Here is a 26784-nt window from a genome sequence, read left to right on the forward strand (position 1 = left end):
TCCTAATCCTATACCCATCCTCATTGTGCCCATCTTCAATGGCGATGGTGATGTCTTATCTAAACCATCCATTGACTACTCCCAAATATTTATGATAATATAGTTTTAATTATGATACCGAAAAAAAAAACATTAATAAAAATCTTGTTATCTTCTTGCTTCTTTCCTTTTCTCCCATCTAACTATAGCATTGGTGTCAATCTAATTATAAATGAGATTAAAGTCCAGCTCTTGATAATTAAAATGGTCAATTCACACTAATGCATTTATTTTTTATTAGATTTGGAATTTCCCAAGAAATATTAAGTTTTTTTTTACATAGAAACATATCCTTTTTTTTTATCACTTAACCCTACTTCTCAATCTTTCTCAATCTTTCTTCTCTCTAAAATAAATGTAAGATGAATGTCAGCTTTTCGACCGAACTAGTCCTATTCTAATTTCTTTTACCGAAATGGACTACATCTCAAACTTATTACCAAATGAGATCTACTTCACTGTAGCCTTAATAAAACGCTAGATTGATCAACGAAAAAAAAGTTGATTAGTTCAGCATTTTTGCTTGGTCCTAAAACGCTGAACAGTTCAGCGTTTTATGTATAGAAATCCATTTAACTTAATATTTCAATAGTTAAGACAAAAAAAAAATGAGTTCAATCTATTTTTGTTAGGGCTACAGTGAATTAGATCCAATTTGGTAATAAGTTTGAGTAGCAATCTATTTCGGTAAAAAAAAATATATACATAAAATGAGTCTAGTTTGGCCCAAAAAAAAAATCTGAATGTCATCAGACATCTTGATGATATTTTCTCAACAGGAAAAATCAAACAAAAGCAAGTAGCAAAAGGGCATTCAGAAGGTTTTATATCGTTAATGGTGTTAATATGTCACAAATAAAATAAAATAATAATAAACGAGGATGTTTATATGAACACGTGGCAATATTTAGTCTACAAAATTAACACTTTGCATTAGTAAAAAATTAAATGATAGAAAATAAGGATGGATGGCTGTTATCACTTGCCTTTCTTAACAAACTCTATACATACACGCTATGTATAATTTATATATATATATATATATGATAAGACTCTTCTATCTCTATTTATTAGTATTTTGAGAAATCTTCATAAATTATTACTTATCTTCACACACCTACTCATTTCTTTTAAACTATAGAAAATCTCTCAACCCTCGAAAGATATTAACTATTATAAAATTTTATAAATTAAATTCTATATTTTATTATTTACACTCCGTCTTTGAAGTTTTTATAACTCGGCCGTACTTTTTTTTTTATAATTCTTGTTTAACACTCTCCGTTAATTTAAATTGTACCAACAAAGAAATATTATGTGAAATAATTTATAGGAGAAAATATACTGGTGAGAGTATCTTAGTAATTTGGTCGATATAAGTTAGTTAATATAGCGTAGGGTATTAATATTTTCCATTAATGGCAACTTTCTTTTTGTCTATTTTTTTTTTCTCTTATTAATATCAGCATTAGTTTCTTTTTATATTTGCAAGGAAAGGGAAAGAAATAAAGCCGGTTATTGTCCAGATACGCTGGCGAGGGGGTGCTAACCTGCACCGCGGGTGCGCAGGTGCATGCATTTGGTCTCCATTATCTCTCTCATTGTGGTCCTCTTCCTCCTCCTCCTCCTCCTCCTCCAAATCCATGGTGGGAGATAAGATGGTCTTCATGAATGCCCACCAAATTGCTCCATTTTTATTATATTTCACACCCTATGTTTTTATAAAATTAATTTTTTTTTTTTGCATTTTCCACCCTAAAATTAGTTACATAATTAAGTGGAATTCAAATGTAATATTCCCGCTGTTATTTTGCTTTTTTTTTCCTTTTTTCCCGCAGCCAATCGGAACCTTCCATCGACCCCGATTGGACGCCTCTCCTGCATCCTAGGTTTGCAGGAGATCTGGTGGCCCCTGGAGCCTCGGCTAACGTGCGCCGACGCGTGAGACCGAGGCCGACTTCGGTTCGACCTTTTTGTCTCGCTTATTTTACTATATATTTAATCTCGTGGCGGTGGCGCACACAATGGAGGAATCTCCCTCTCATCGGCTAACGTGCGCTTGGGTGCGAAGGAAAGCTAGAGACAAAAGAAAGGGTGTTTATACATATCACACCTTTTTTTTTACATTCGCACCCGTTTTTAAGCATTTCTTCTTTTATTTTTCTCTATAATTCTTATTTAACACCCTGATATTATTTAAATTAATTAATATCGACTAAATTGCTAAAATATCTCTACTATTTTCTCTTATTTTTTATATCTTTCTCACCTATCTTCTCCATCGTCGTCGGCGTTGCCGCCGTCGTCACCACCTTTTCTCGTCTTCTCCTCTTTTTCTTCTTCTTTAGGAGGAGAAAAATAGGACGAAGAAAACAGAAATAATTTAGATATTTATATAAATTATTTTATATATTATAACGGAATATTTTTTTTTTCTACTACCGTCTAAGTTAATTTAAGGCGTTAGATGAGAAAGAATTATTTACAAAATTCTTTAAAATAGGGTGTGATTTGTAAATAAATAAAATATAGGATGTGATTTGTAAAAATCACTCCCAAAAAACAAAAAAGAAATTTAAAATAGTCGGCGAGGGTGGGAATAGCCGATCGAGGGGTTGATAAATCTAGAGGACGAGAATCTCAAACCCATAACGCCCCCCAAATCCAAATCCTCTTCAATTGGATCAATTCCCAATCTCTTTCTCATTGCGTCTATTCGTCTTAGTTTCCATCACTCTCTCTCTCTCTCTCTCTCTCTCTCTCTCTCTCGGCGTTCGTGCTCTATATATAATAAGGAGGAGGAGGAGGAGAAATTTTTATTAGCGTCTATTCTACTAGACTTTGATCGGGAAAAAGTTTGACACTAAAATGGTAAGTCGTTTGCTTCTCTTTACATCTCCATCCTCTAATTATTTATTATTATTTGTCCTTTCTCTCTTGCTGCAAGGGAGGGTTGGGGTGGGGGAGGGACGGCTGCTAACATGCGCCAGCTATGCGCACTCCGCCGTGCTCTAAGAATTACTTTCTTTCTTCTTCTTTTCTCTCTCTCTCTCTCTCTCTCCCTCCTCATCCCAAAGCGGTCGTAACGGGGCGGCTGCTAACATCCGCCGGCTATGCGCAGTCCGCCGTGTTCTTTCTTTACCTTGTTCTCTTTTCGGTTCGTCCGGCTGCCATTAGCGTGGCTTGCTTGGCCCGGCTAACGTGCGCGTCTTTTCTTTTTGTTCTTATTTCCCTGTTCACGAAGAAGGGGGGGGTTTGATCGTATCATCGGCATTATTTTTAATTATTTTGTTGCAATAATATATCATCCAAAGTCGATTCCGGGAATCGTGACAAGCACGTGGCTTCTGATCGAGATCGCAATTTTTTAAATTAAAAAAAAAACAATTTCTTTTTATTATTATTTATTATTTATTATTTATTTTTAAATGTTTTGCGGTTGTTCGGGGGTAAGTATGGCGGTTAGGACGGCAGTTACTGGCAGTTGCCCAGGGTGGCGCAGGTTAGCAACAAGGGTGGAAGATGCGCACGTTTAACTTGATGGTTACATGGGTGTGGTGCAGGTTAAGGAGGAAGAGAATGAGGTGGAAGCCGAGGCGGCGGCGGTGCTGACGCCGCCGCTGTCCTTGGACGGTGGTTTAGCCGCGGCGCCGAATTTAGTGCAGAGGATCTTTAGCCTCTTCCGGAATGTACGGCCAGGATCAGATCTCACGCATTTCCAGGTCAACATTTTTATCCCTCAAAATATAATTTATTTTTATGTATTTATTTGCTAAGTATACTAATTTGATCACCTAGAATCATAAGGCATAAGCAAGTGGGTACTAAGACTATTGGGATCCAGATCCAAACTTGAACCCAAGACTTCACTTTAATTGATTTTATTTACTGAACCTAAAGTGGAGTAGATGAGTAGTTGACTATAAGATATGAAGAAGAAAGAAAGTGACCTAATTTTAGGACACATCCACATGTTTTAGGTTATTTAAAACAAATAGAGAATTTGGTAGGCTTGAAAGCAACCTAACATTTTTGGGGCCTTCATATCTATTTTGGAGCATGATGTTTTTTTTTTTTTTTCATTAACTATAGGATCTTATGGAGGTGCATATAAACCTAAACGAAGGATAAACTACACCCCCATGGAATAATTAAAGAATAAGACAAGTGCGCGATACTAGCTAAGTTTGTCACAGGTGGTTGAGGTTTCGAGGAAGTATAATTCGTGTGTAATAGTAAGGAGGGCAGTGCGTCACTTAGTGTGATAATAAGACTTATCAGTGTCGTAGAGCATTAGCCCTTACCAAAAATAGGTGTAATGCTTGCTTGAGATATTCATGCAATTGAACACCTTCTTCTGAATCCAAAATGCAAACTTTCTTTGAAGATAGTACCAACTCTCTAAGCATCAGAAAAGAAGGTTTGAACGACGACCAAAGTGGAGATATTGATTCTAAAGCTAGAGTGAACAAAGAAAGGAGTTACTCACAAGTTTGTCTCACTAGGAAACAGCATTTGTGAGAGTCATGTGAACAGTCTAAAGAGTCAAATTGCAGATGGAATCTTTAAAGGATTGATTAGTAAAGAAACATGGAAGTGGGTAGGAAGGATGCTTTCTCTTGTTCTCCAGTGTGCCAGTATCTATTGAAAAGGATGCTTTTTTTCTTAGCAATCTTTTGACCAATAGCAACAGAATATATGGATGCCATCAATGTGCAGTGTTGTCGACTAACGAATGGTGGGATACCACCATCTTTAATGTACTTCATCAAGCTAATGACATAAGATCTGAGGTAGCTAAATTATCCTAATCTCTCTCTCTCTCTCTCTCTCTCACACACACACACACATCCAATACTTGCTTGGATTGGCATCTTCCTCATAACTACTCTCTTTGTGCATTTAGGAATGTAAGACCCTATGACTTAGTTAGATGGGTTAATCATTGGTTGACAGGGGTTGTGGATGGTCTTTTACTGATGTCTAAATTCCTTTTCTCAATTGTGCAGCTTCCTCCTCTTTTCAACATGCCAAAATCACAACTACAGTGCTATGGGGAAGGTGTTTATTGCATTGGCGAGGACTATTTAAGCAAGTGTGCTAAAGGAAAGAGCAGCCTCGAAAGATTTATCTCTGTCGTTGCTTGGAGCATATCAACAACAAGGCCTGCAATCTTCGGATTAGCTCCATTTAATCCCATTCTTGGAGAAACCCATCATGTTTCCAGGGGAACCCTCAATGTCCTACTTGAGCAGGTAATTAGTAGAGCATGAAGAGCTTAACATCGTAGTTTTGACTTGAATATCATGATATTCCTAATAAGGTTGAGGGAATTTTTTGATAATATGTAAAAGAAATGCTCTTGCTAGTTTAGTTTTCTATATTGCAAATTAGTTTAAAAAAAGCTTGTTTACCTTAAACCAGTCGAGTTGTTGGTATTTCGAGAGCAGCTTCAGTTTGGACAGGGCCAAAACTGAAACATATTTTGTGAAACATTTCAGTTTTGGCTGAAAACATGTTCTGAATATCGTTTTGCTTTTTTACTGTTAATTGTTTATCTGATGACAAGTATATATGAGTATTCAATCAGAAAATATCTTTTAACGTCGAGAAAACAATGAATTTATAGTTAAACATCAGCTCAGTTCTTATATATCTTTGTCAGGTTTCACATCATCCTCCAGTCTCTGCCCTCCATGCAACTGATCAAAAAGACAATATAGAGCTGATCTGGTGTCACAACCCAGTTCCCAGGTTCCACGGTAAGCTCCAAAACTCCGATTACTATACCATAGTTCACTCTGTGACATAGATTTAGGTGTATCTTCCAGTAAATTTGCTCCCATTACCATCATTGAGTAGCGTGGATAAAAATGTAACATGTTCATGTTTTCTCGCTAGGCACTAGTGTTGAAGCTGTTATCAAGGGAAAGAAACAATTAAAGCTTTTGAGCTTGGGCGAAAGCTATGAAATAGATTCGCCAAACTTACTGATGAAATTACTTCCTACTCCTGGTGCTGACTGGGTTGGGAATGTCAGAATCCGTTGTAAAGATTCAGGGCTCGAAGCGGAATTGTGCTATCACAAGAGCCATTCCTTCTTAGGCTTTGGTGGGAATTCTAGGTCTGTCAAGGGTAAAATCTTCCAGTCAAAGTCGTTAACGCCAATCTATGTAATCGACGGCTTTTGGGATAGGTATGCTGCTGATCATTCAATTGATAGTTCATGTTCTTTCTAATTTTCAGACCTAAGAGGAATTTCCTTCTCTCGTCGCAGCACTGTTTCATTGAAGGATGTAAATAGTGGGAAAGTTTCAGTTCTATATGATGCCAAGAGAGCCATCTCAATACTTAAGACTCCTATTTTAAAGGATCCAAAGGTAATCGACATTGGAGTCATGAGATTAAAGGCAGTCAGACGAATAAATTGGACTGCTAATTAACAGCGGCGATCGTGCAAATATCTCTTAACAAGCTAATGTGGAATGTTTTGAAACAGGGATTGATGCCCACTGAATCAGCTGTGGTGTGGGGTGAAGTGAGCCAAGCTATATTGAACAAGGAATGGGAGAGAGCTTGGCAAGCAAAGAGGATTATAGAGGAAAGAGAGAGGAAGCTACAAAGAGAGAGGAAGTCTAAATGTGAAGTCTGGACACCAAAGCATTTCACCTTAACTCATGTCAAGGAAGGTGAATGGGAGTGCTGGCCACTGGAGAAGTTTGTCCCCCAAGCTCCAATTACTGTCACTCCATGAGAACATTAGTTCAGGACATCTCATGCCACTGATGTTTTGCCCTGCTCACAGAAATATCTCATCTACTTGCTGTTAATTTTGTAAAATTATTGAATAGGTTAATGTCTACTGTTTAATATTTAGTTTTTAATTTTTTTTATACTTCCAACAGAATGAAGTAGTTGTAAGGTTTATAAAAATTGCAGCAAGGAGGGATCAAGGCACAATCTGCTGCTCTCGTTTAGTGTTTAGCATCAGTCTATGTACTTATGTTGTGCATTTAAAACAAATGATTTGATGTAGATTATCTTATAATAATAATAATAGCAATAATTTGATACCTCTGGAGGAAGTGGGAGCTTTATTATTCTTTTAAGAGCTCCACTACTTGTGAAGCTTTTACCTCGCTCAGCTGCTTGTAATCTGTGCATTGCTCCCTCCTCCCTGCCCTCTCTAATTCCTGTCTCCTCTCTGTATATCCTTCTGTTAAATAATTGGGTATAACCCTTTTCTTCTAAAATAAAAACAAAAAATAAAAATAATTTAATGTTTGAAAAGAAAACATTGTTCTCTTTAGTGATGGGTGTCACATACCTGAAGCACAATCTCTTCCTTCCCTAATGTTTTAGAAACAAATCTTTTTTATGAGATACTGTCAACCACCTAAAAGTAAATTAACTCAAGGTTATTCCTTGCAAGTCTCCAATTTATCCCATATTTTCTCAATAGATGTTCAGCATACAAGTGGTTTATGATCATAAGGAGGCTCTGTTGAGGAGAAATGCATGCATCTACATCTAGGTTACAAAAAAAAAACTATAATAGTATGAGATTTCCATGCACTGATAAAAGGTAAGAGTGCTCATTACATAGGGTGGGTACCATGTCCTTAATACCTTACAGTTTAGGTCTCACAAAAGGTGTACAGGTACAGATAAGAGATACAGACTTATACTTGTAGCTTTTATTCCTATCATACTACAAAAAATAGCAACATGATTCAAAGTTTCTCATTGTCACCTAATTACAGTAGCCCATAGCAACTACTGGGATCCTTACCTTGTGCCCTCTATCACCTTTCATCAAAATCTCACCGAAACTGTAAGTGCCGGTCACTGACCTGACTGTGAGGGTCACGGTTATCTCACGGGAAGCTCCTGATAACACTGTCATGGCAGGAGGGCTGGCCTCCAATGCAACTTCTGGCGACATTCTTGTAGTGATGACATAAGTTTCCGTATCGGCCACATTCGTCACTGTCCTCTTTACTGTCTGAGTCCCCTCAAGACGGGAGATGGCAATCGATGGGCTGTTGAGATCAGTCGGATGGCTCATGGTGGCATTGCAAGCAGAACCAGTGATGTTTGATATCTCGTCATGAGCTACATCTGGTACTGAACACAAGAACCTGATGTAGTCTTCATGAGCTGTCAACAAAAACACATCACATTAACAGAAGGGCGAATCAAGTAACATATTTATCCAAAGACTAGTTCCCTAGTTTTGTGGTTGACAACATATATTGAAAAACACTGAAAATCCAAAAGATTGGTAGGCCTATTATAGTTGATGCGTTGAAAGTGCTACTTGCGACATGCCATACGTGACCTGATACTCTCTTAGTTGGCCGCTCTGACTGAGACCAATAATGTACTGCATGTCCCTGACCACTATAATAGATCAAATGGACAAGAGTTGTGTTCAGAATTCAAAAGTTTGAATGCTGAAGCATCAAACAAAAATCACAGGTCAAGGGCGACTTAAACAAAAGCAAAGCCAAATTTAACCTCCGTTGAGTAGGGAAGTAGCAGGTAATAGAAGCATTGCATAATTTGGTGGTAAATCTTGAAATTAGGAGAAAGCTCGTAGTGAAAAAGGGAAAAAAATGTCCTAGTGGATGAGGCTTTTGCCATTGCAGATTCTAGGGAGGACAAGATGCAGGAATACCTCCAAATCTAGAGGAAGTTGCAGAGGCTCGAAGCCAATACTGCAGGGTGCACAGTGGCAGGCCTTATCTGAAGAAGCCTTACAATCAAGCCACGGAAAAAGCTTGAGTATGTAATTAGTTGTGTCAACCAAGTCATGGTTCTTATTCTTTATCTTCTCTTCTATTTTAGAATCAATCAATTAAACTTACATGTGTCTAGTATGAGTCCAGGATCTAGTGCAGCTTTTGGATCAACAGCACCACTCCCATAATCAAATGGTGTTGCTCGCACTAGTGTCATGATTTCTTCACCAGAATACTGTTGTGCTCTAAGAGGTCTGCCCCCTTTATCTAGTGTATTGGCAGTAGTCATCAAGGCTGACTTGATAGCAGCTGGGCTCCACTTGGGATTCTTTTGCTTGATAAGGGCCGCAATCCCAGCAATATGTGGAGCAGCCATACTAGTTCCAGATACCATTGCAAATCCTTCTCCTGCACATTCCAACATAAGAGCATTTTAATAAACTAAGAGGAAGATCTGACATTGCAGTGACTAGACCCTAAAGTAATCAGAAAATATCTTGTTGATTTACAAGATGCTTATTATCTTGAATTGCCTAATTAATAACTGAACATAAATTCTAGGACATAACAAGAAAATATAATATGATTCACATTTAATCAATTATCGGGAATTACTCCAAAACAATGATGGTTCAATCAAGAAGATTAAAGTGACTACTCTACTCTTGAAAAGAGATAGCAATCTTCTACAATCTGATCTCACAGAAAATGTTCTGAAATGTGCCCACAGTATATGGGCAGTCATTACTCATGGATTCCTATGCAGTCTAGCAAATACCAACAATACTATATATGTAATTTAAGAACATAGTGTGTTGAATACTTTTGTCAGTAATTAACTAATAAAAAGGAAAAGGCAGCTATATATTCTTTGGAGATGATCATAAAAATCCTATCCACAAATATAGTGAGGTTTTTTTATCATATGATTGCTTAAGTAAATCAACAGGATGAGTTGATGCTACCACTAACAAAATAGTAATCACTAGAAAACAATGATGGCCGTGCTGGTGGCAGACTGGCACGTGGCACGAGAGGTGCCGCACAGCACCCCTCCTGCCAGCGATCTGCTCGCTGTTAAAAGCAGTCGGCAGCGAGCGACGACAAGGTTGAAGAGTGAAGATGAGCTAGTAGTCCCCCTCTCTTGCGACACGTGCTTTGTCGTGCCGCGCTAGCTAGTAACTGGCACAGCCATCCTTACTAGAAAAACCATATATCAATAATACAATTTATAATAATAATATGCCTGTGAGGGCACATATGCAAATGCAGAGTCTGTGGTCTCTATATCTGCACATGTGGCAAATATGTATATGTAGCTCATAAGCGGTTGGGCTGCATATAAAAACCACATAATGCATATGCAAGACGGTTTACCCCCTACCACAGCCCAAGGGCCACATATGCAGCCGCTATTCAGAACAATTCTCATTGACTTTCAGCAACATCCAATTTTCTTAAGAGTACAAGAAGTAGAGTGTTCAAACTTTCTATTTTCTATCATGTACCTCACTTAAGAGAGGCGGAAAAATTAATCAATCTTGTATATTTCTTACCTACATAGTTGGCTTCATCTGTTCCATTTGGTGCCCAAGCAGCCCAAATAAGATTTCCTGGAGCTAGTATATCTGGTTTAAGGACATCAGCATCTTGAAAGCTGAAATCTTTCACATCTGGTCCTCGGGAAGAAAACAAGGCAACCTGTGGAGCTGAATTATAGAGTGTAGGTGCCAAACCATCTGCAATATTGGCTGTTGCTTCAAAAATTTTAGGTCGCCCGACCCAGTCTCTCCTTGTTGAACAGTTATAATAGTCTATGATTTCCTATATCCAAAGAATTTTAAAGCAAATATATTGGAAACAGATACTTAATTCTTAGTCTGGGATGATGCATATAATGTATGATGATTTGGATGGAAGAGCATCGCAAGAATTCAACACTAGGAAAACAAAATTCAGTTACTCATATTGCATACAAAATTATGGTACTACAAAGAACTAGGAATATGCTATTTGAGTAGTTGGCTAAACAGTCGCCACTAATGGCACAATGATTAATTTATATATTTTCCCTAACAAGTTAGAAACCAAAAAACTCGTGATGATGATGTATGATATTCATCTTCTATCCTACTTTAGAGGAAGGACACTCCAGCTATGGTTCAATACTTCTATGCCCTTTCAAATATCTGAATTAAGTGGAATTGCCATCTCATGGCCTGAAATGATGCTTCTTAGTATAGTGATCTGAAAAGGGTATAATAAAGATATAGTGAGTGAGAAAATAAGATGTCTGAAGTGTTAAAAGGGGACCTCACAAGCATTCTCGGTATGGTAGCGGGATGTTGATTGATTATTTGGGCTATCCATCTAGGGCTTCATGGATACTTATAGTCTTACAGCTCATTTTATGAGCTATTATCTTGTGAATTTCAATGATGATAGAGAAAAAGGTTACTGTCATGTATCCACTTGATAATGCCAGATCATGGTTAAGGGCCTGTCTGGATGTGTACAGCTTATCCTTGTAACTCAGATGAAAAAAAGGAACAAATCGAAAAGTATATAAGAACAAATGTTACAAATATGATACAAGTAGAGAGCTTGAAGCACATCATAGGGAACTATATTCTACTCGAGTAATGGAATAACTAGAAAAGTTCAACCGCCTTTTGAAAACCCTGCAGTAACATTACTTGCCCTTTTTGCCATAAAAAGATGTCAAACTGGTGTGGAATTAATTACAGAGGAATCCAAGAAAGGAAATTTTGGGAGTGACATAGGCATTTACAGAAATAACTAACACCTTGTCAAATGATGCAATCCTTGATAACTAACACCTTGTCAACAGTTGTTCTACAACTGATGCAATCCTTGAGTGAGTGAAAATACCAAATAAGGCAATCTAGTTCTGTAATATAAAAATGCTGAAAATTGGCAACAAAAAGGCATTCTAATTTTAGACCTTGACTCCACCACTAGCAAGACAGACAAGCTAGGAACCTCAACAAATTCCACAAGAGCCAACAGAACCGCGAGAGAAATATATTTTGACTTAATCTCTGACCATTTAGGAGGTTTTACACATCTCAGTTATGCCTCAAAAGTGCTTTTATCTGCTTGCTCTCCATCTGTGGGTCGCATCAAGTCATTTATTACAATCAAGTTAGTACAAATGACTTATTATAATGAAGTAGTTTAATAGAAAAATGGAAAGTACTAGGAATGAAGTTACCACAAAGTCGTTTGTCTAGATGGGTTTCTTTGACAACTATGACGACAAGAAAATTTCAAAAGGCAGTACCAGTTCGATAGTTCATTTAGAATTTTTTATTCAATTATCTTCTTTTTCACATGGAATAACTAGAAAAGATGTATAATTGGCAAGCATGATTTCACATACCGTGTTGCGGTCTACTGTTATAGTGTAGCTCGAACTTAGATTAATATTATATTGCAGATAAACAAGTTACATGATTGGTACAATTAGCATCAGGATATTGAGTACCTTTGTTTTGCTGACATCTGTAATTAGAATCCCAGGAATATTGACGGGTACAGGATCAAACTTTGTTCCTGGATAACTGTTCTCCACGGCAACAATAAAGCCAGCAGCACCAAGAGCCTTGGCTGTCTCAGACACCTTCTTGATTGATGCTGTACCAGAAACAAAATTGAAGGAATACCCACAAAGAAGAATATTCCCCTCCACCATCTTCTTGTTCAAAAGTTCAGGCCTTTGGCAGTCCAACGGGTTGTATTTTACAGTAGATGAACCCAGCAGCACATCACATGCAGAAACTATGTTGAATGATCTATTCCCGTGTGTAGCAGCTGTAGTTTGAAAGTCCATTAATAGAAAAGCCAGTTAAAGGTTCTTTAAAGTGTAAAAGCAAACTGATCCTCTGATGATAATAGAAGCAAAACCACAAGAAAGTCCTCTAGACATGGAAATAGTTAAGATGAGAAAGAAAGATGAGAGATGACAACTTTTGATCCTTGGACAATAGAAACACTATATAAGGTTACAAAATAAAGGTCAGACTAAGAAATCTTGGTTATCCCACCAATTGTTGCTAACTTTTTGTTGAACTAGATTCTGCACAGTGATCATCAAGAGGATACCCAGGATTAGCTCTTCCATGTTATGAGTGGAACAGGTTTTTCCAGGCTTTTATCCCAATTTACTCCTTGGATAATGGAGGGGGAAACATCATATTTTCACTGTTAGACATCAATGCGGTTATTAATGCTAGCCCTCATCAATGCCACACTATTCACCTCTGTCCTTTCTTTTTCTTATTTTCAGTTCCCTCTGTCTTTATGATCTCAGCCAGTGACACATTTCTTATTAGGCATATATAAGATAATATCTCCAATGTTCAATAAAATGTTATAGTTCCATGCAACATGATTTAGAAACATATTAGAATAGTGATAATCATGCTAAAAAGAATAGTCTTTGACTGAAAATAGGGCTACACCGAATTTTCATTTTGCAAGACCACCTAATTTTGTTTTTGCTTTGTAGAACCTGTATAACTTTTCTTTGGACTAGACTGCCCTTGGCGCTACACTTCCATAGAAAGAGAGAGAAAGAGGCAGAGAGAAAAAAAAAAGTTCATGGATACATGCTTATGCATTTAATGGACATTGCCTTATACAGGAAGCTGAATCTTTCTTTTCTTCTTTTCTCTCCGATCAATCTTCCTCATCACATTACTCCCACTAAAGAAGTTCTTTCCATTGTTCTCCAACAAAACTCACTCTCTTCTACCAATCTCTTATGATCTTTATAGAGAGAAACATTCTCTTTTCGCTACCAATATACTTGTCAAAATGCAGTGAAGGGAATGAAAAGCTAATAGAAAAGGTAAAAGAATGTTGCAAATAAAATATGAATGTGATGGCGATCAAAAAACAGCTCGTCATGGAATCCATATATTTAAAGAAAAAATACACAATATCTAAGAATGAATCAATATTTTTTCAAATGGAAATCCTCATTTTTTTTTTCATATGTCATTTTTTTGTATGTTTGGCAATGAGGTTTCAATTTTCAACTTTCAATGAACAGATGATTTTGTACTATGCAGAATTATTCTGCACTTTATTTAGAGATATCTACAATGACATGCAGATTCCACACTTATAGTTGCAGGCTAGAAAGTGTGGATTCTGCACAGATTACAAAGTGTGAATTCTACAATTCTATATCCAGACTAGAAAGTGTACATTCCACACTTATATAGGCAGATTAGAAAGCTCAGAAGAAACAACTTGAGTTGAAGATTTCATGTTATAACAGTTTCTTAGCCCATTATACATGGTAAAATGTAATGTACTCTTATCTTAATTACTTTATATGAGAATAAAATGTGAAATAAAAACTCACGTGATAATCCAAGACCAGGTAGTATCTTTCCATTTCCTAGCGTCAAATGATTTTTATATCTACGATCATCAACTGCAGCAGCTACAGTAGTAATCCACGGACTGAAAGACACCAAGGTTTTCGGGAAGGGACCTCCATTGCCAGCAGCTTGGGCAACAAATACTCCTGCTTTTACAGCTGAGAGAAGTGCAGCATCGAAGGGATTCAAAAATGTGGTCCTTGTAGCTGATGGTGGGCTATTTGGCCCAACAGAAAGATTAAGAATGTCAACTCCATCATGAACAGCCTGTTCCAACATTGAAATAGGATGTCACGGAATAGTGACAATCTGGGTATGGCTATGTTATTTTAAGGGATAGGAAGGTATTCCATAAGATCTACAGAGGGAAAGAGAAACTTTAAGTAGGTATGGTTACAAGAAACTTGTAACAGGCATAAATTGGAAAACATCCACCTTCGCAATGTAGCCACTCACCTCATATGGCCGCCTAGGCCTGCATACACATCAGCTTACATTTTTCTCCTCCAATTCTCGTATGTGTAAAAGTACAATATGCTTAGTTGGTTTGAAAATATTTATGGATTTCCAACAATAAATATGTTCATAGTAAAAATATATTTTTTCTAGGTTTGGTGTAAAAGTTCTAAAGCTATTCCATTTCAGCCAGCCTTGTTTTCTACATTCCACCTAGGTGAACGGCCAGCACATTGGGACTAGGAGGTTTTCTCCTCACCTATCTACAAGCCAGACTTCTAGAAGACATTATCCTTTTTCCTACTCTCTACAACCGTCTAATTACACATTATTTAGAACAAAAGGGAAGAGTAAAAATAGAAAGTGAATAAAAAGGTAAATTCTTCCCACATGACAAATCTAAGAATCGGTTTTCTTGTGAGGCTCCAGGCAAGGATGGTCGTGCCACAGGCGTAGACCGTGTTGGTCAGTACAACACGTGCCACAGAACTTGCTGGCCATGTTGCGAGAGAGGGAGAGAAACATATGAGGGAGATTACTCATCTTTACCCTTCACCGCGAGGCCTTATGCTCACCGCCGTGCAAGCGATGCCTCGAGCTTGAGCGGCGACATGCGGTGACGATGAGCGAACAATGACGAGGTCGACTATGAGATTGTTGGCAAGCGGCGAAGCTACTAGAATGGGTGTCGTGCAACCCACCCACCCCCCCCCACCCCCTCGTGCCACGTGTCGGTACACGACCATCATTAGCTCCAGGTATGCATGGTCTAGGGAGAAATAGTTGTATGCAAACTTACCCTTATTTATAAGAGGTTGTCTCCAAGAATTGAAACCCTAACCTCTTAGATGCAAAGGAGCAAGCATAACATCACAATGTCACATTAAGTGATGCATTCTATATTACCATATCGACTTCCTTGAAAAAGTACACTGATCGAACTAAATTTTCACAAACCTCACATAGTTTTACAAGTGATGGCAATTTATAAGCTCCCAATGGTTGCTGCACCAATAATAGAAAATCGCTTTATATGCAAGATATCAAAACTATAAAGTTTTTGAAAACTAGAAAACCAATCCTTGAAGAAGCATCATCCATCATGAATCATGAATCTTGATATACTCATATGACAGCCCGCCCTATTTATCATTTGTATCAGATTCATTGGATCTTGTGCATACCTGCTCAATTGCTGCCACAACATCAGACACATATCCACCAAATAGCCTGTAAAGAACCTTGTATACAGCAATCCTGAGAGCAAGAAACCAGAGAAATGTGACACTTCTGGAACCAAAACTGTAGCTAAAGCAGGTAAAACAAGAAATTTTCAAGTTTTAAGCATTCCATCATCACACCACAAACTGTGTCCAATCATTTAACCACCATCAAGAACTCGCACAAAAAATTCCAAACCACCTCATGATAAATTGAGCACAAACTCTCTTGTTTGACACAAGTGCCACAGAAAAGCATACAGAAATGATGGAGCAAAATTCACTAGATGAGCTTATGAGTACTCATGGCACCAATTATTTAGCATTGGCAAAGCTATTGTTAATTTGAGTACACTAAAACAAGCCACTTAAGGCTTAATCAAAAGATTTTCTAAAATGGCTAACCTGGCGCGTGGAGCCATGCCACTTGCTTTACCAAATTCATAGCCATGCATTCTCACTGGGATTCCATTATTTCCAGCAGCAATTGCTGCCGTATGACTGGTAGGAAACAAATAATAACATTAGAGTGACCAAAAATTGAAACGGTTGAAATTAAATACTATACCATGAGTGAAGAACAAAACACGATCTGAGAGCTAGAAATTTACTAAAAATTCTGTTTTCCATAAAAAAAACATGATATCAACAAAAATTGTCAATGTTTAACTGCTCATACGATGCATCATTTTCTGCAATTAATGGAACTCAAAGAATATAATATTGTAAAATTGGTGGTAAAGGGATCCTGAGTTCTTAAAACTTTTTCAGTCTCCAAATTAATAAAAGTAAGCACATACTTATGGAAGTATGACCTATTAAATATGAAGTGCTTTAGATATTTCCAGTCATTACAGGATAAAGTGAAGCTACTCATGAGCAAGATGATTATCATCAACCAGTCAAATTACAGAAGACAACTAAAATAAGACAAGGTAAATGAAAAAACTGCAACTTATAATAGTAGGATATTGAACTCTATGAAAGAGATAACATATGGAATCAAGCAGAACTTGACATGATAGAACACAAGAGACAACTGCTTCACATGACATAAGCTTCTATTGACAAAATAGCAGTACCAGTAAATGATTATGTGGTGTAAAATTGTAAATAGAAGCAATTAATATTTGCATCTCGATTTAGATCACATTTTACTAGTGTACCTGCTATCATGTGGTAAAACTTGAAGGATATTATTTGCATAATGGGTGCAAAAAATTCTGCAAATTTGAAAACATTTACCTTCCATGACCATCACCATCTAAAGGTGACGCAAAATCAATCTCTGGATTGAATGCTCCTGCAGCAATTGCAGCTTTTGCAAAATGTTGTGCGCCAATTATCTTGCCATTGCAAAAGTTCCTCTGAGTTTCTGGATCAATTTCACATTTCCCGCTGTAACGAGGAAGAGGTCCATAGGGCTCAGAATTGTAGGTAGAGAAGCTCGGGTGCTTTGGATAAATTCCTGAGTCAACAAAACCAATCACAATGTCTTCCCCAGCTCTATCAAATCCACCTCCTGTGGGCCACACTCCAGTTGGCAGACCCAGAAACTGTGGAGTATGTGTTGTCAGCTTCCTTATCTTCATATCTTTTTCCACATGTTTAACCCCAGGAGCTCTTCTCAAAGCCTCCGCCTAATGAGACAGAACTAAAATAATTAAACAAAATAATGAGGACAAGAATGTGGCAGGAAAATTGTGTTTTCTTGTAATCTAATGATATAATTTACCTGTAATGGGGACATGTGAATGGCAAAACCATTAATAAGATGATTGTAGCTATAAAGTTTCTCATAAGTCCCGACTTCGAAGAGTGAGCCAAGAAGCTCATCATGTTGCTTCTCAAGGTGAAGGGCATATGAAGTTACAGCCTCACTGCTTTGGTAAAACAAATATGGTAGCATGAAATCTCTCAAACATCATAAGTGCAAATGAATATACATTGCATACTAATAAGAAGAATAAACGTCCACAAACCATTCCATTTTATAGTCAATCTTACGAATTAGTCATTTTCCAAGATATTCTCTTTACATGATTTCATAACATCTAGTCATAAATAGCACCCCACCTTTTTTCTCTGGTTCATCTATTGGTCTTAATTAGCCACTTAGAATCCTCTTAGTATCCAACCCATATACAAAGTGATAATATAGGAGGGTAAATGATCAAGCAGAATGGAAGTGTGTGCTTCCAGAAGTTGCTGTTAGAGAAAGTTGGCATCAATCCAGGCTGCATTGATAAAGATTACTTCCACAAACTTAGTCTCCCTAAGAAGTAGCCTCCAAAGAGCATTTTCATATTCATTCCACCAACAAATGATAGGATTCTTATATCACTTTCATAGAGTAACATGATTTTTGGCCTGAATAAATCCACGTTTTAGTAGACAATACTTAATATTGAATATCAATTGCCCATAAAAACGTTATCTGAACATGCCTAAGTACTAATGACAATAACCAGTGACAGCAAAGTGGATGCTGAAATTCTTAAACAGCAATCACTTTACATAACTTTCATAGGAAAATAATAAATGTTGAAAGTGAATATCCAGAGAGAGCATAAGCAGAAAATCTGGTACCTGGTGATGTCCATCTCTTCTACTAAGTCCACTGCTGTTGCAGCGAATCCTTCAACACCACCATTGTAGCTCACAACAGGCTCTCCTTCAATCATCACAATGTAAACATCATGGGTTCCAAAAGCTATGCAGAGTAGGAACATAAGAAATAACCAAGTGAGAGTTATCCTCTTCATTTTTGCCAATGTGTAGTCAGTGAACCAATACAAAGCCTTTGTTTCTAAATAAACCATCTGTAAGTAGAAAAAAAAAATGAAAATGAATTAGTTGCATTGAAAGCTTATTTGATATAATGTGATTAGAGGTGGTCTTTTTTATGTAACGTTCTACTTTTGACAGTTTAAGAAAGGATACGTCAGTAATAGAAAAGGATAATTTAGAACAATAATGGGAACTTGCTTGTGGATCTTGATGCAGCACAATTAACTAAACAAACTAGTAGAGGGAAGAGGAAAATGAATTTTGTAAGAAAAGAATTTCAGAATAGAAATGCAAATTCATGTCCTTCCAGAATTATTTGGAAACTGATAATCCAGATTATCTTAATGTCGCTAATGAATCTAGGAGCACAAGAACAAGAAAAAGGAATGAGGTACATTTCACCAATATAAGAAATATATATATATATATGCAAGTGAATCAGTTATACTCGTCAAAGAATCAATTAATAAGCCAATAGAAGTAGCCACAAGAAACCTGGAGTTCTTGAGAGGATATGACTTCTCACCTATAAAATTATCACATAATAAGTACTGCAGAAAGTGCCAACTGCAATTTTTTAACAGAAGCATCCACTGCTGTAAGTTTAGGGGAAAAGAGGAGGAATTAGACACAATCTAATGGGCAACACCATCAGCATATGTATACCAGAAGAAACATACAGAGATATCCTTGGAGTAAAACTCTTTGTACCAGTTGCTAAATGCATCTGAAGCAGAAAAAAATAAGAGATGTGTGATGCTCCAGTGTGTTCCACTCACTATTTAGGGATCTGAAATAGCCAGAGTAAGGTTCTTAAGAATTAGAAAAAAGCAACAACAACAACAACAAAAAATAATGTTCATCTTGATAGCCACAACCGAATTAGGCATAAATGTGAAAAAGGAATATGATTGCTAAAATTTCCCAAGGTAGCAGAGACATCTCACAAAGAAGTTGGGCCCATAGGCCATATCAGACTGTCTATCTCAGTACGAGGCTAAAATGAGATCCAGAGGAATGCACAAGGGAAAAAAAATATATGACTAGATATAGCCTTATAACTACATGGGTTTCCATAATTTAAAGAATATCAAACATCAAAAAATCAAGTTAAAACATGCCATCTTTACATAAGTACAGGTTATTTTGTTTATGACTCCTACTACTCAAAGATTGATCTCCTTGACTATGGATAAAGACTGAGCTAAATCATATACAACGTTTTGTTTAGTCCATGCGACATAAGATGTTTAGAAAAGAGACGTCTCTTCTAAAAATAATAAATAATTATTAAAGCCTCTTAGCGGCATTAAGATTCACCAATCAATACGTATTCTTGTGCGCGAACAAGAGTGCTCTTTTGGGATTAACGAAGCGAAGCAAACAAGTCAGGGAAAAAGAAGAATAGAAGTGATGGGCATGGTCACATATGAAGCATTCAGGATCCGCAGCAACATCCAAGAACATTTTTTAGAAAAAGAAAAAGAAAGAAAAGAATCATTCACCACCAGTGGAGGATGATTACAAAATTACCACATGAACAAAGGAACCGCCTTTTATATAAATTAATCACACAAATCAAAATAGGCAGCAGTAAACCAGAAAAAGAAGACAACTTGTTTTCTCCAGAACAAAATGCAGCACAACTGTGACACTAAGATCAGTTCAGGAAACGGAAATGCCAGTAAAAAACGAGCTCAAGAGATCGACTTCGACGCCATTAAGGAGGAGAAACCACACGCATTGCACAAACATCGCAAGCTAATACTACCACCATACCTTAAACGCCATCGACCTCCTCAGAGACTCGGAATGCCGCGTCAGAAGCTAGGGTTTCCAGCTTTTAAACCAACGCAAGGACCGGATCGAAGCAAGCAAAGCAACCGATGCGACCAAAGTTATCAAAGAACGCAGAGAGAGGGAGAGGTGTGAAACGGGTTAGGGTTTGAGGTGGAGAAAGCGACGAAAGCTTTGTAGGACGTCGTCTTTAATGGAGGGAGGCAAGGAATCTCGGGAGATGATATTTACGGTTCTACCACTGAGAGAGAGAGAGAGAGAGGTATTAATGTCGGGGAACTACTCGCTAATCCTTGTCCCTTGTGAAGTCGGCAACGGCTTCGAGCACAATATGCGGTGATCTCCGACTTAAAGGACGAAGTCGATGCCGTACGTGGCCACCGTTGCCGGATTCGGGTGATGCCATGGAGACTAGTTTCGGAGGTTGGGCCGACAGGGAAAAAAACAGTAGATTTTTGTAATCATTTAATAGCAAAGAGACAAAAATGGCAAACTACCGTTTCGAGGAAATTAATTAGTATATCTTTGAAAAAATTTATTTCCGATTCTGGATGAGATTGTCCCGTAATTTAGCATAAACTCAGTTCAAGCAGGATTTAATTAATTTTAGAAAATTTAGCATATTGTTACCCTGTTTTTTTTTTTAATGAAATTATAATTTAGGCCCTATATTTTTACTATTTACAGATCGAGTGAATATATGCAGAAAACACTCTGAGTTATATTTGAACTAACACTGTAAAAATACTCTGTCAAGAAAAGATATTTTATTTCTAAATTAACTAAAATGCCTTAGTATGACTTAATTAAGAGTATTTTTATAATTTTTTAGTATAGTTAATTTAATCTAGAGATTTAGTTAAGTTTAACTAACAGATCTAATAATAGGGTATTTTATTCACTAAATTATAAAGCTCGATTTATAAATAGTAAAAATATTTAATGTAAACCATAATTTTATTTTAAAAAAAAGGGTGTTATATGCAAATTTCTCTTAATTTTAATTTATATATAAGAGTTTTTGACCAAAATAGTCTATTTTGGTCAAATTAAAAAAATTAAAAAAAAATTATATATAAGAGGGTAATCTATTTCGATAAAAAAAAATTAAAAAAAATAGTCTATTTTGGTCAAAAACTACTATATAATCCTGGTAGCTAGGGAAAGAATTTTGATAGAAATTAAGTGGAATGAGACATAAAAGCATCAATATCTAATTTATTAGGACATAGTTGAGGGAATCTGGTAGGATAAAACAAATACAAACTAACATATGACTAAGAATTAAATAATGGAGAAGGTTATTATTGTAATGTAGAAGAAAACAACCATTGGTTGGTCATGTCAGAGATTGACCCCACCAAAGCTTGTTTGGATTCACCTACAACAACTTCACATGGTGGGACTTTTATTAACAATCTATTTGTAGATCATGATAATGATATGATGATGATGATGATGATGATGATGATGATGATGATGATGATGATGATGAATGTCTTCTATCTTAGAAACCTACAACCATTTGTAGATCATGACAATGATGATAGGATAGGTGAATTTCTAATATAAGAAAAAGAAATAGAGGATTGAAACATCACATAATTAGGATACAACCAACATGATATTATATGAAGATTTTTTTTTTTTGTGAGAATAGATTATAGACTAGATATTTAATTTGAAACTAGATTACAATCACAGTTTATAAGTGAATTGATACGATCTTTACGAATAGAAAAATTTATATATAACACTCTATTTTTTAATAAAATTATAGTTTATTTCTTATATTTTTATTATTTACAAATCGAGTTCTATAATTTAGTGAATATGTGCAGAAGCGCTCTGCTATTAGATATGTTAGTTAAACTTAACTAAGCATCTAGGTTAACTTAACTATACTAATAGAGTTATGAAAATATTCTCAACTAAGTTATACTAAGGATATTTTAGTTAGTTTAGAAATATGAGTATTTTAGTTATTTTAGAAATAAAATATTTATACTTAGTAGAATATTCTCATGGTTTTTGCATATATTCGCTAAATCATAGTGCTTAATTTTTAAAAGTGAAAATGTAAGGTGTAAACCACAATTTTATTTTAAAAAAATAGGGTGTTATATATAAATTTTCCTTACAAATATAATTTCTCGCCATAAAGATTGCAAGATTGTGAGCAATTGTATGTTACATTTGCTCGTAAAATAAACCATTAAATAAGACGGATAAAAAAATTCATCTAACATACTCACGGATAATAGGAATAATAACACAATCAATATTGTCGTAACAACCATTGACCACCGGAACAAGCTTCAAATAGTCATTTAAAGATCTCATTCTTTTTTCTCTTACTAACTTCTGCATGGCTAGTCAGCATTAGAATCATTACTTCTCCATGTAAGACATTAGAGCAATTAACATCGAGCTGACACAACATTCATTGATCGCGTGGCTAGAGATTAACATCATCATTGTCGTGAACAAGTGAGGAGATTATTTGTAATAATCTTTTAATTTTAATCCATTAGAATATTTTGTAAATGTGGGGCACTCACTGGAGGAGTAGAAGCGTTGTTCCCCTTCGATCGAGAAAGGATCTCCAGATCCCATGACGAGAATGATTATTACCATATGTCTTCTAACTAATTTTATAATGTTATTAGAACCTCAATTGAAAACTTGATTATTATTTTTTTTTCTTTAATCTATTTATCGAAATCTTTTCTACACTTGTAATAATAATCATACATGAAGTTTAGACTCTTTTATAAGTATATCATAATTTGATTACTATTACAGTCCTTCCGATCAACAATCTAAAGTTATTGATATGCTCTCAGATCTATTGGAAATAGTGACGACTTGATCTGATCTTCAGCAACGTTTGGATAGTTTAGAGTATAATTTTACAAAAGAGAGATGTTGAATAATCTAACCGTTGGATCTACTTAAAATTTGGATATGATATCGTTCTAGAAGAAAACTTTTTAACAAATCTAATAGATCATGAGATATCTATCAAAGTGTGACTACAAATCGAAGGTCATGAACCAACGCGAGGGTGATCTCGAGATGCCTAACAGGGATTTCATGGGTAGAGGCACAAGCTCCTAAGTATGGTGAGATGGAGGTGATAAGTCGGTAGTGATGTGGTGGTGCCAGAAGGAATGATAGTGATAGAAAGTTAGGGTGGGCGGTATGAAAGTGGAGGTGGCATTGATGGGTAATTATAGCTGATAGAGAAGGTAAAGGAGGAGGAAGGTTGTCCCTTAAGATCAATGGGTGCGACTAGTTAATGGGGTAAGCATCAATGACGTTGTGCTAGGTCAACCACCCTTACAGGAGTCAAAGAAGAGACATGAAAGATAGAGATAAAGAAAAACTGACAAACTAGGATTTACAATAATTCAAGATAATTAACTCAGGTGTGCACCACAACTTTTATAGGTGGCTCCCTAACTTAACTCAGTTAGTCGAATCGAATAGGCTTGAATCTGACTAATCCACATACGCAAATGACTAATACATATAAGCAAAGAGCTAGAAAGCAAAGACATCAATTATAAGGTCTAATTTGTAAAAGCAAATTAATAATCAAATATAAAGCAAAAGTATTTGATTAAATACATTTAATTAATTATAGCCTCTCCTCCTGGCTAAATCGTATCAATCACGTTGTCGTAATTTTACAATATCCCATTTGGCAATTAGAAAATTTATGATAAAATAAATTTTAAATTTTAAGCCTCATAAATGCTTGAATTTGAAAATGCTCATGATAGATAAAGTTGTAGATAATTGAATCAACTTTCCAACACATATAAAATAATATCACTAAAAGTTTATATGAGAAAAATATGAGTAAAATAGTGAACACAAGTTAGTTACATTATTTGGTAACGAATTACGTAAGTTATCAATGTCTTCCATTATTTCTAAATGTATCATATTATTATTTTAAATTAAAAATTTTCAATGAATTTTAAGCTCTTAAAATCATCGAATTTGAAGATGCTATTTGTAGACGACTAAATAAGCTTTTTACATATATAAAATAATATCAATTGGAATTTATAAAAAATATATGAGTAAAATAGTGAACAAAAGTTGATACTGTTATTTAGTAACAATGAAAATTGATTAAGTTATTCCGTAACAAATTACTTCAACTTAAAAAAAAAAAAACTTAGACTAGCAGGCTTATGAGATTGTATATGATTTGTGAAAATTACCAAAATTACATGATATAAATATTTTATTTTTAAAATAGTTTTTAATAACACTAGATTACAATCAAAGTTTAAGGGTAGATCAATCTAATTTTTACGAATATAATTTTTCACCATGAAGTTTGTAAAATTGTGAACGATTGTGTTGTAAATAGCTGCTCGTAAAATAAATTCTTAAGAATGGAGATAAGAAAATTCACCTAGCACAATATGGACGATAAGAGCAATAATTCAATCAATGTTGTCGCAGCAACCATTGTCTGCCAGAACAAGTTTTAAACAATCACTAAAAATCCAAATTCTTTTTTTACTAACTACTACACTTATTTAATAGCTAACAAATTAACCATTGTTTGTCCATATAACGCGTTAAAACAATAGAACCATTGTTTCTCCTCGTAAGGCACTAAATACTAAAAAGTAACAACAGTCAAACAATTATAAAAATACTTATATAAGACTCAAAATAAAAAATATATATACACAAAGAAATATTGTTAGGATTTATAAATAATCAATTAAGATGTCCTAGCCAGTATCTCACTAAATATCACTTAATAACACCCCCGAACAAGTGTTCATCAATTTTTTAAATTTGTTTTCTTTGTGACTATCCTACCCAAGATGTAGATTTGTTAAATTTATTTTTTGACCACATGTCGGTTTACGAGAACTATCCAAGTAACTCGCTATGGCCAGAGAAGGGTAGAAAATATCTGTTTTTTTATCATCTGAGATATCTTTTGACTTTTAGTGGTAGTCTAAACTTTAAAATTTAAGATGCAAAAGAATTGGTTTATTTGTTGGATCAAATATGCAAATAGATTTTTTTCCCTTACCTTTTCATTTCAAGAACCATTTACTAATACGCTATAGAAGAAGGTCTATAAAGAATCGATAGAGCTCGTATTCATTTCAAATGACATTATCCTTCTCCTTTAATTAACTATAATTTTGCCAACTAAATTTTTAAATATAATTACTCCTACCATCTTTTTAATATTTAAAGGAGGGTTGCCCTTCTCTTTGAATTAAATATCTATGGAAGATTGAGGAAATTTTTTCATTTCAAATAATTAGTACTAAAAAAATTTTAAATATAATTTTGCCAACTAAATTTTTAAATATAATTATTCTTACCATCTTTTTAATACTTAAAGGAGGGTTGCCCTTCTCTTTGAATTAAATATCTATGGAAGATTGAGAAAACTTTTTTTATTTCAAATAATTAGTACTAAAAAATGTTAATACAATAATAAATGATTGAAGAGATAAAACTTCGTCACATAGTCAAGATATAATCAACACAACATGATAAAAAGTTTTTTTTTTTTGGAAAAAATGTTCATAGATTAAATATTTAACTAATAACTAACTTTCAATCAAATATAATATTATATTGATTCAATCCTTACAAATACAGATCCTTATGGTGAAGTTTGTAAGATTGAAGTGATTGTGTTACTATACTTGCTCATGAAATAAATTTTTAATAAATGAGATAAAAAATCCACCTAGCACATTCATAGACAACAGGAGTAATAGTCAAATTTATATTTTTGTAGCAACCATTACCTGTCAGAACAAGTTTCAAATAATAACTACAAATCTAGATTCTTCTTTCTCTAGCTAATTTCTATAATTCTTAAATAGCCAACAATAAAATCATTGTTACTTAGCATAAGATATTAACTCAATTAACAATGAGTTGACACAACAATTCATTATTTAAATGATAAAAGATCGATATTGTTGTTACTATCAACAATAAGTAAATTAGGAGATTATATATATTAATTTTTATAATCTTAGTTCAAAGAATGTTTCTACAATAGATTATCAAGCTATTGTAAGGCATCACATGTAAAGATTGATTTACAAAATATAGAATGAAAAAATATAAATCGCCCTAGGTGATCAGGTCTAATACACATTATCATAAGATAATGCAGAAAAAATAAGCGCACAATACAATCATACGATATAATAAATTTTATGTAAAAAATCCCTATCACTTAAAAGCAATGGATCCTCTCCATAAAAAAAATTGATGCACTATAATCGTAAGTACAATATTATATACAAATCA

General features: G+C 35.2%; 2 protein-coding genes across 11 annotated transcripts; one reads left to right on the forward strand and one right to left on the reverse strand.

Moving 5' to 3' along the window:
* The first annotated feature begins 2629 nt into the window (after positions 1 to 2629).
* On the forward strand, positions 2630 to 7112 carry LOC140799878 (oxysterol-binding protein-related protein 4B-like). Of its 3 annotated transcripts, XM_073154395.1 has the most exons (7): positions 2630 to 2910; positions 3603 to 3761; positions 5049 to 5294; positions 5705 to 5801; positions 5941 to 6235; positions 6317 to 6419; positions 6539 to 7112. In XM_073154395.1, the coding sequence occupies exons 1-7, from the start codon at positions 2908 to 2910 to the stop codon at positions 6791 to 6793; spliced, it is 1158 nt and encodes a 385-aa protein (XP_073010496.1). In that variant the 5' UTR covers positions 2630 to 2907; the 3' UTR covers positions 6794 to 7112. The 3 variants fall into 3 exon arrangements, with proteins under 3 accessions (XP_073010496.1, XP_073010495.1, XP_073010497.1); XM_073154394.1 differs by lacking the exon at positions 2630 to 2910 and having other exon boundaries at positions 3480 to 3761; XM_073154396.1 differs by lacking the exons at positions 2630 to 2910; positions 3603 to 3761 and adding an exon at positions 4837 to 4949.
* A 503-nt stretch (positions 7113 to 7615) lies between these two features.
* On the reverse strand, positions 7616 to 20697 carry LOC140799876 (subtilisin-like protease SBT2.5). Of its 8 annotated transcripts, none has more exons than XM_073154390.1 (13): positions 20443 to 20697; positions 19344 to 19453; positions 19190 to 19256; positions 18463 to 18695; positions 17609 to 17753; positions 17119 to 17513; positions 16279 to 16374; positions 15838 to 15910; positions 14179 to 14464; positions 12292 to 12617; positions 10340 to 10607; positions 8910 to 9191; positions 7616 to 8199 (listed from the first exon to the last, which is right to left on the reverse strand). In XM_073154390.1, the coding sequence occupies exons 4-13, from the start codon at positions 18693 to 18695 to the stop codon at positions 7793 to 7795; spliced, it is 2511 nt and encodes an 836-aa protein (XP_073010491.1). In that variant the 5' UTR covers positions 19190 to 19256; positions 19344 to 19453; positions 20443 to 20697; the 3' UTR covers positions 7616 to 7792. The 8 variants fall into 8 exon arrangements, with proteins under 8 accessions (XP_073010491.1, XP_073010493.1, XP_073010492.1 ...); XM_073154392.1 differs by having other exon boundaries at positions 19190 to 19259; positions 19375 to 19453; positions 20443 to 20652; XM_073154391.1 differs by having other exon boundaries at positions 19190 to 19259; positions 20443 to 20624.
* Positions 20698 to 26784: the final 6087 nt, after the last annotated feature.

The sequence above is a fragment of the Typha latifolia genome, chromosome 13 (assembly GCF_019914945.1).
Source record: "Typha latifolia isolate L0001 chromosome 13, TyphaL0001v2, whole genome shotgun sequence".
In the NCBI taxonomy this organism is placed as follows: domain Eukaryota; kingdom Viridiplantae; phylum Streptophyta; class Magnoliopsida; order Poales; family Typhaceae; genus Typha; species Typha latifolia.

What these genes read in the sequence shown, in the direction of transcription:
- LOC140799876 (XM_073154385.1), bottom strand. An exon ending in GGCATGGCTCCACGCGCCAG is followed by an intron (nt 15,911 to 16,278) that starts GTTAGCCATTTT and finishes TCTTGCTCTCAG; the next exon opens with GATTGCTGTATACAAGGTTC. An exon ending in TGGACTCATACTAGACACAT is followed by an intron (nt 8,200 to 8,909) that starts GTAAGTTTAATT and finishes TTTTGTTGACAG; the next exon opens with CTCATGAAGACTACATCAGG.
- LOC140799878 (XM_073154394.1), top strand. Translation starts at nt 3,588, where the DNA reads ATGGGTGTGGTGCAGGTTAAGGAGGAAGAGAATGAGGTGGAAGCCGAG. An exon ending in TCAATGTCCTACTTGAGCAG is followed by an intron (nt 5,295 to 5,704) that starts GTAATTAGTAGA and finishes TATCTTTGTCAG; the next exon opens with GTTTCACATCATCCTCCAGT. An exon ending in CTATTTTAAAGGATCCAAAG is followed by an intron (nt 6,420 to 6,538) that starts GTAATCGACATT and finishes GTTTTGAAACAG; the next exon opens with GGATTGATGCCCACTGAATC.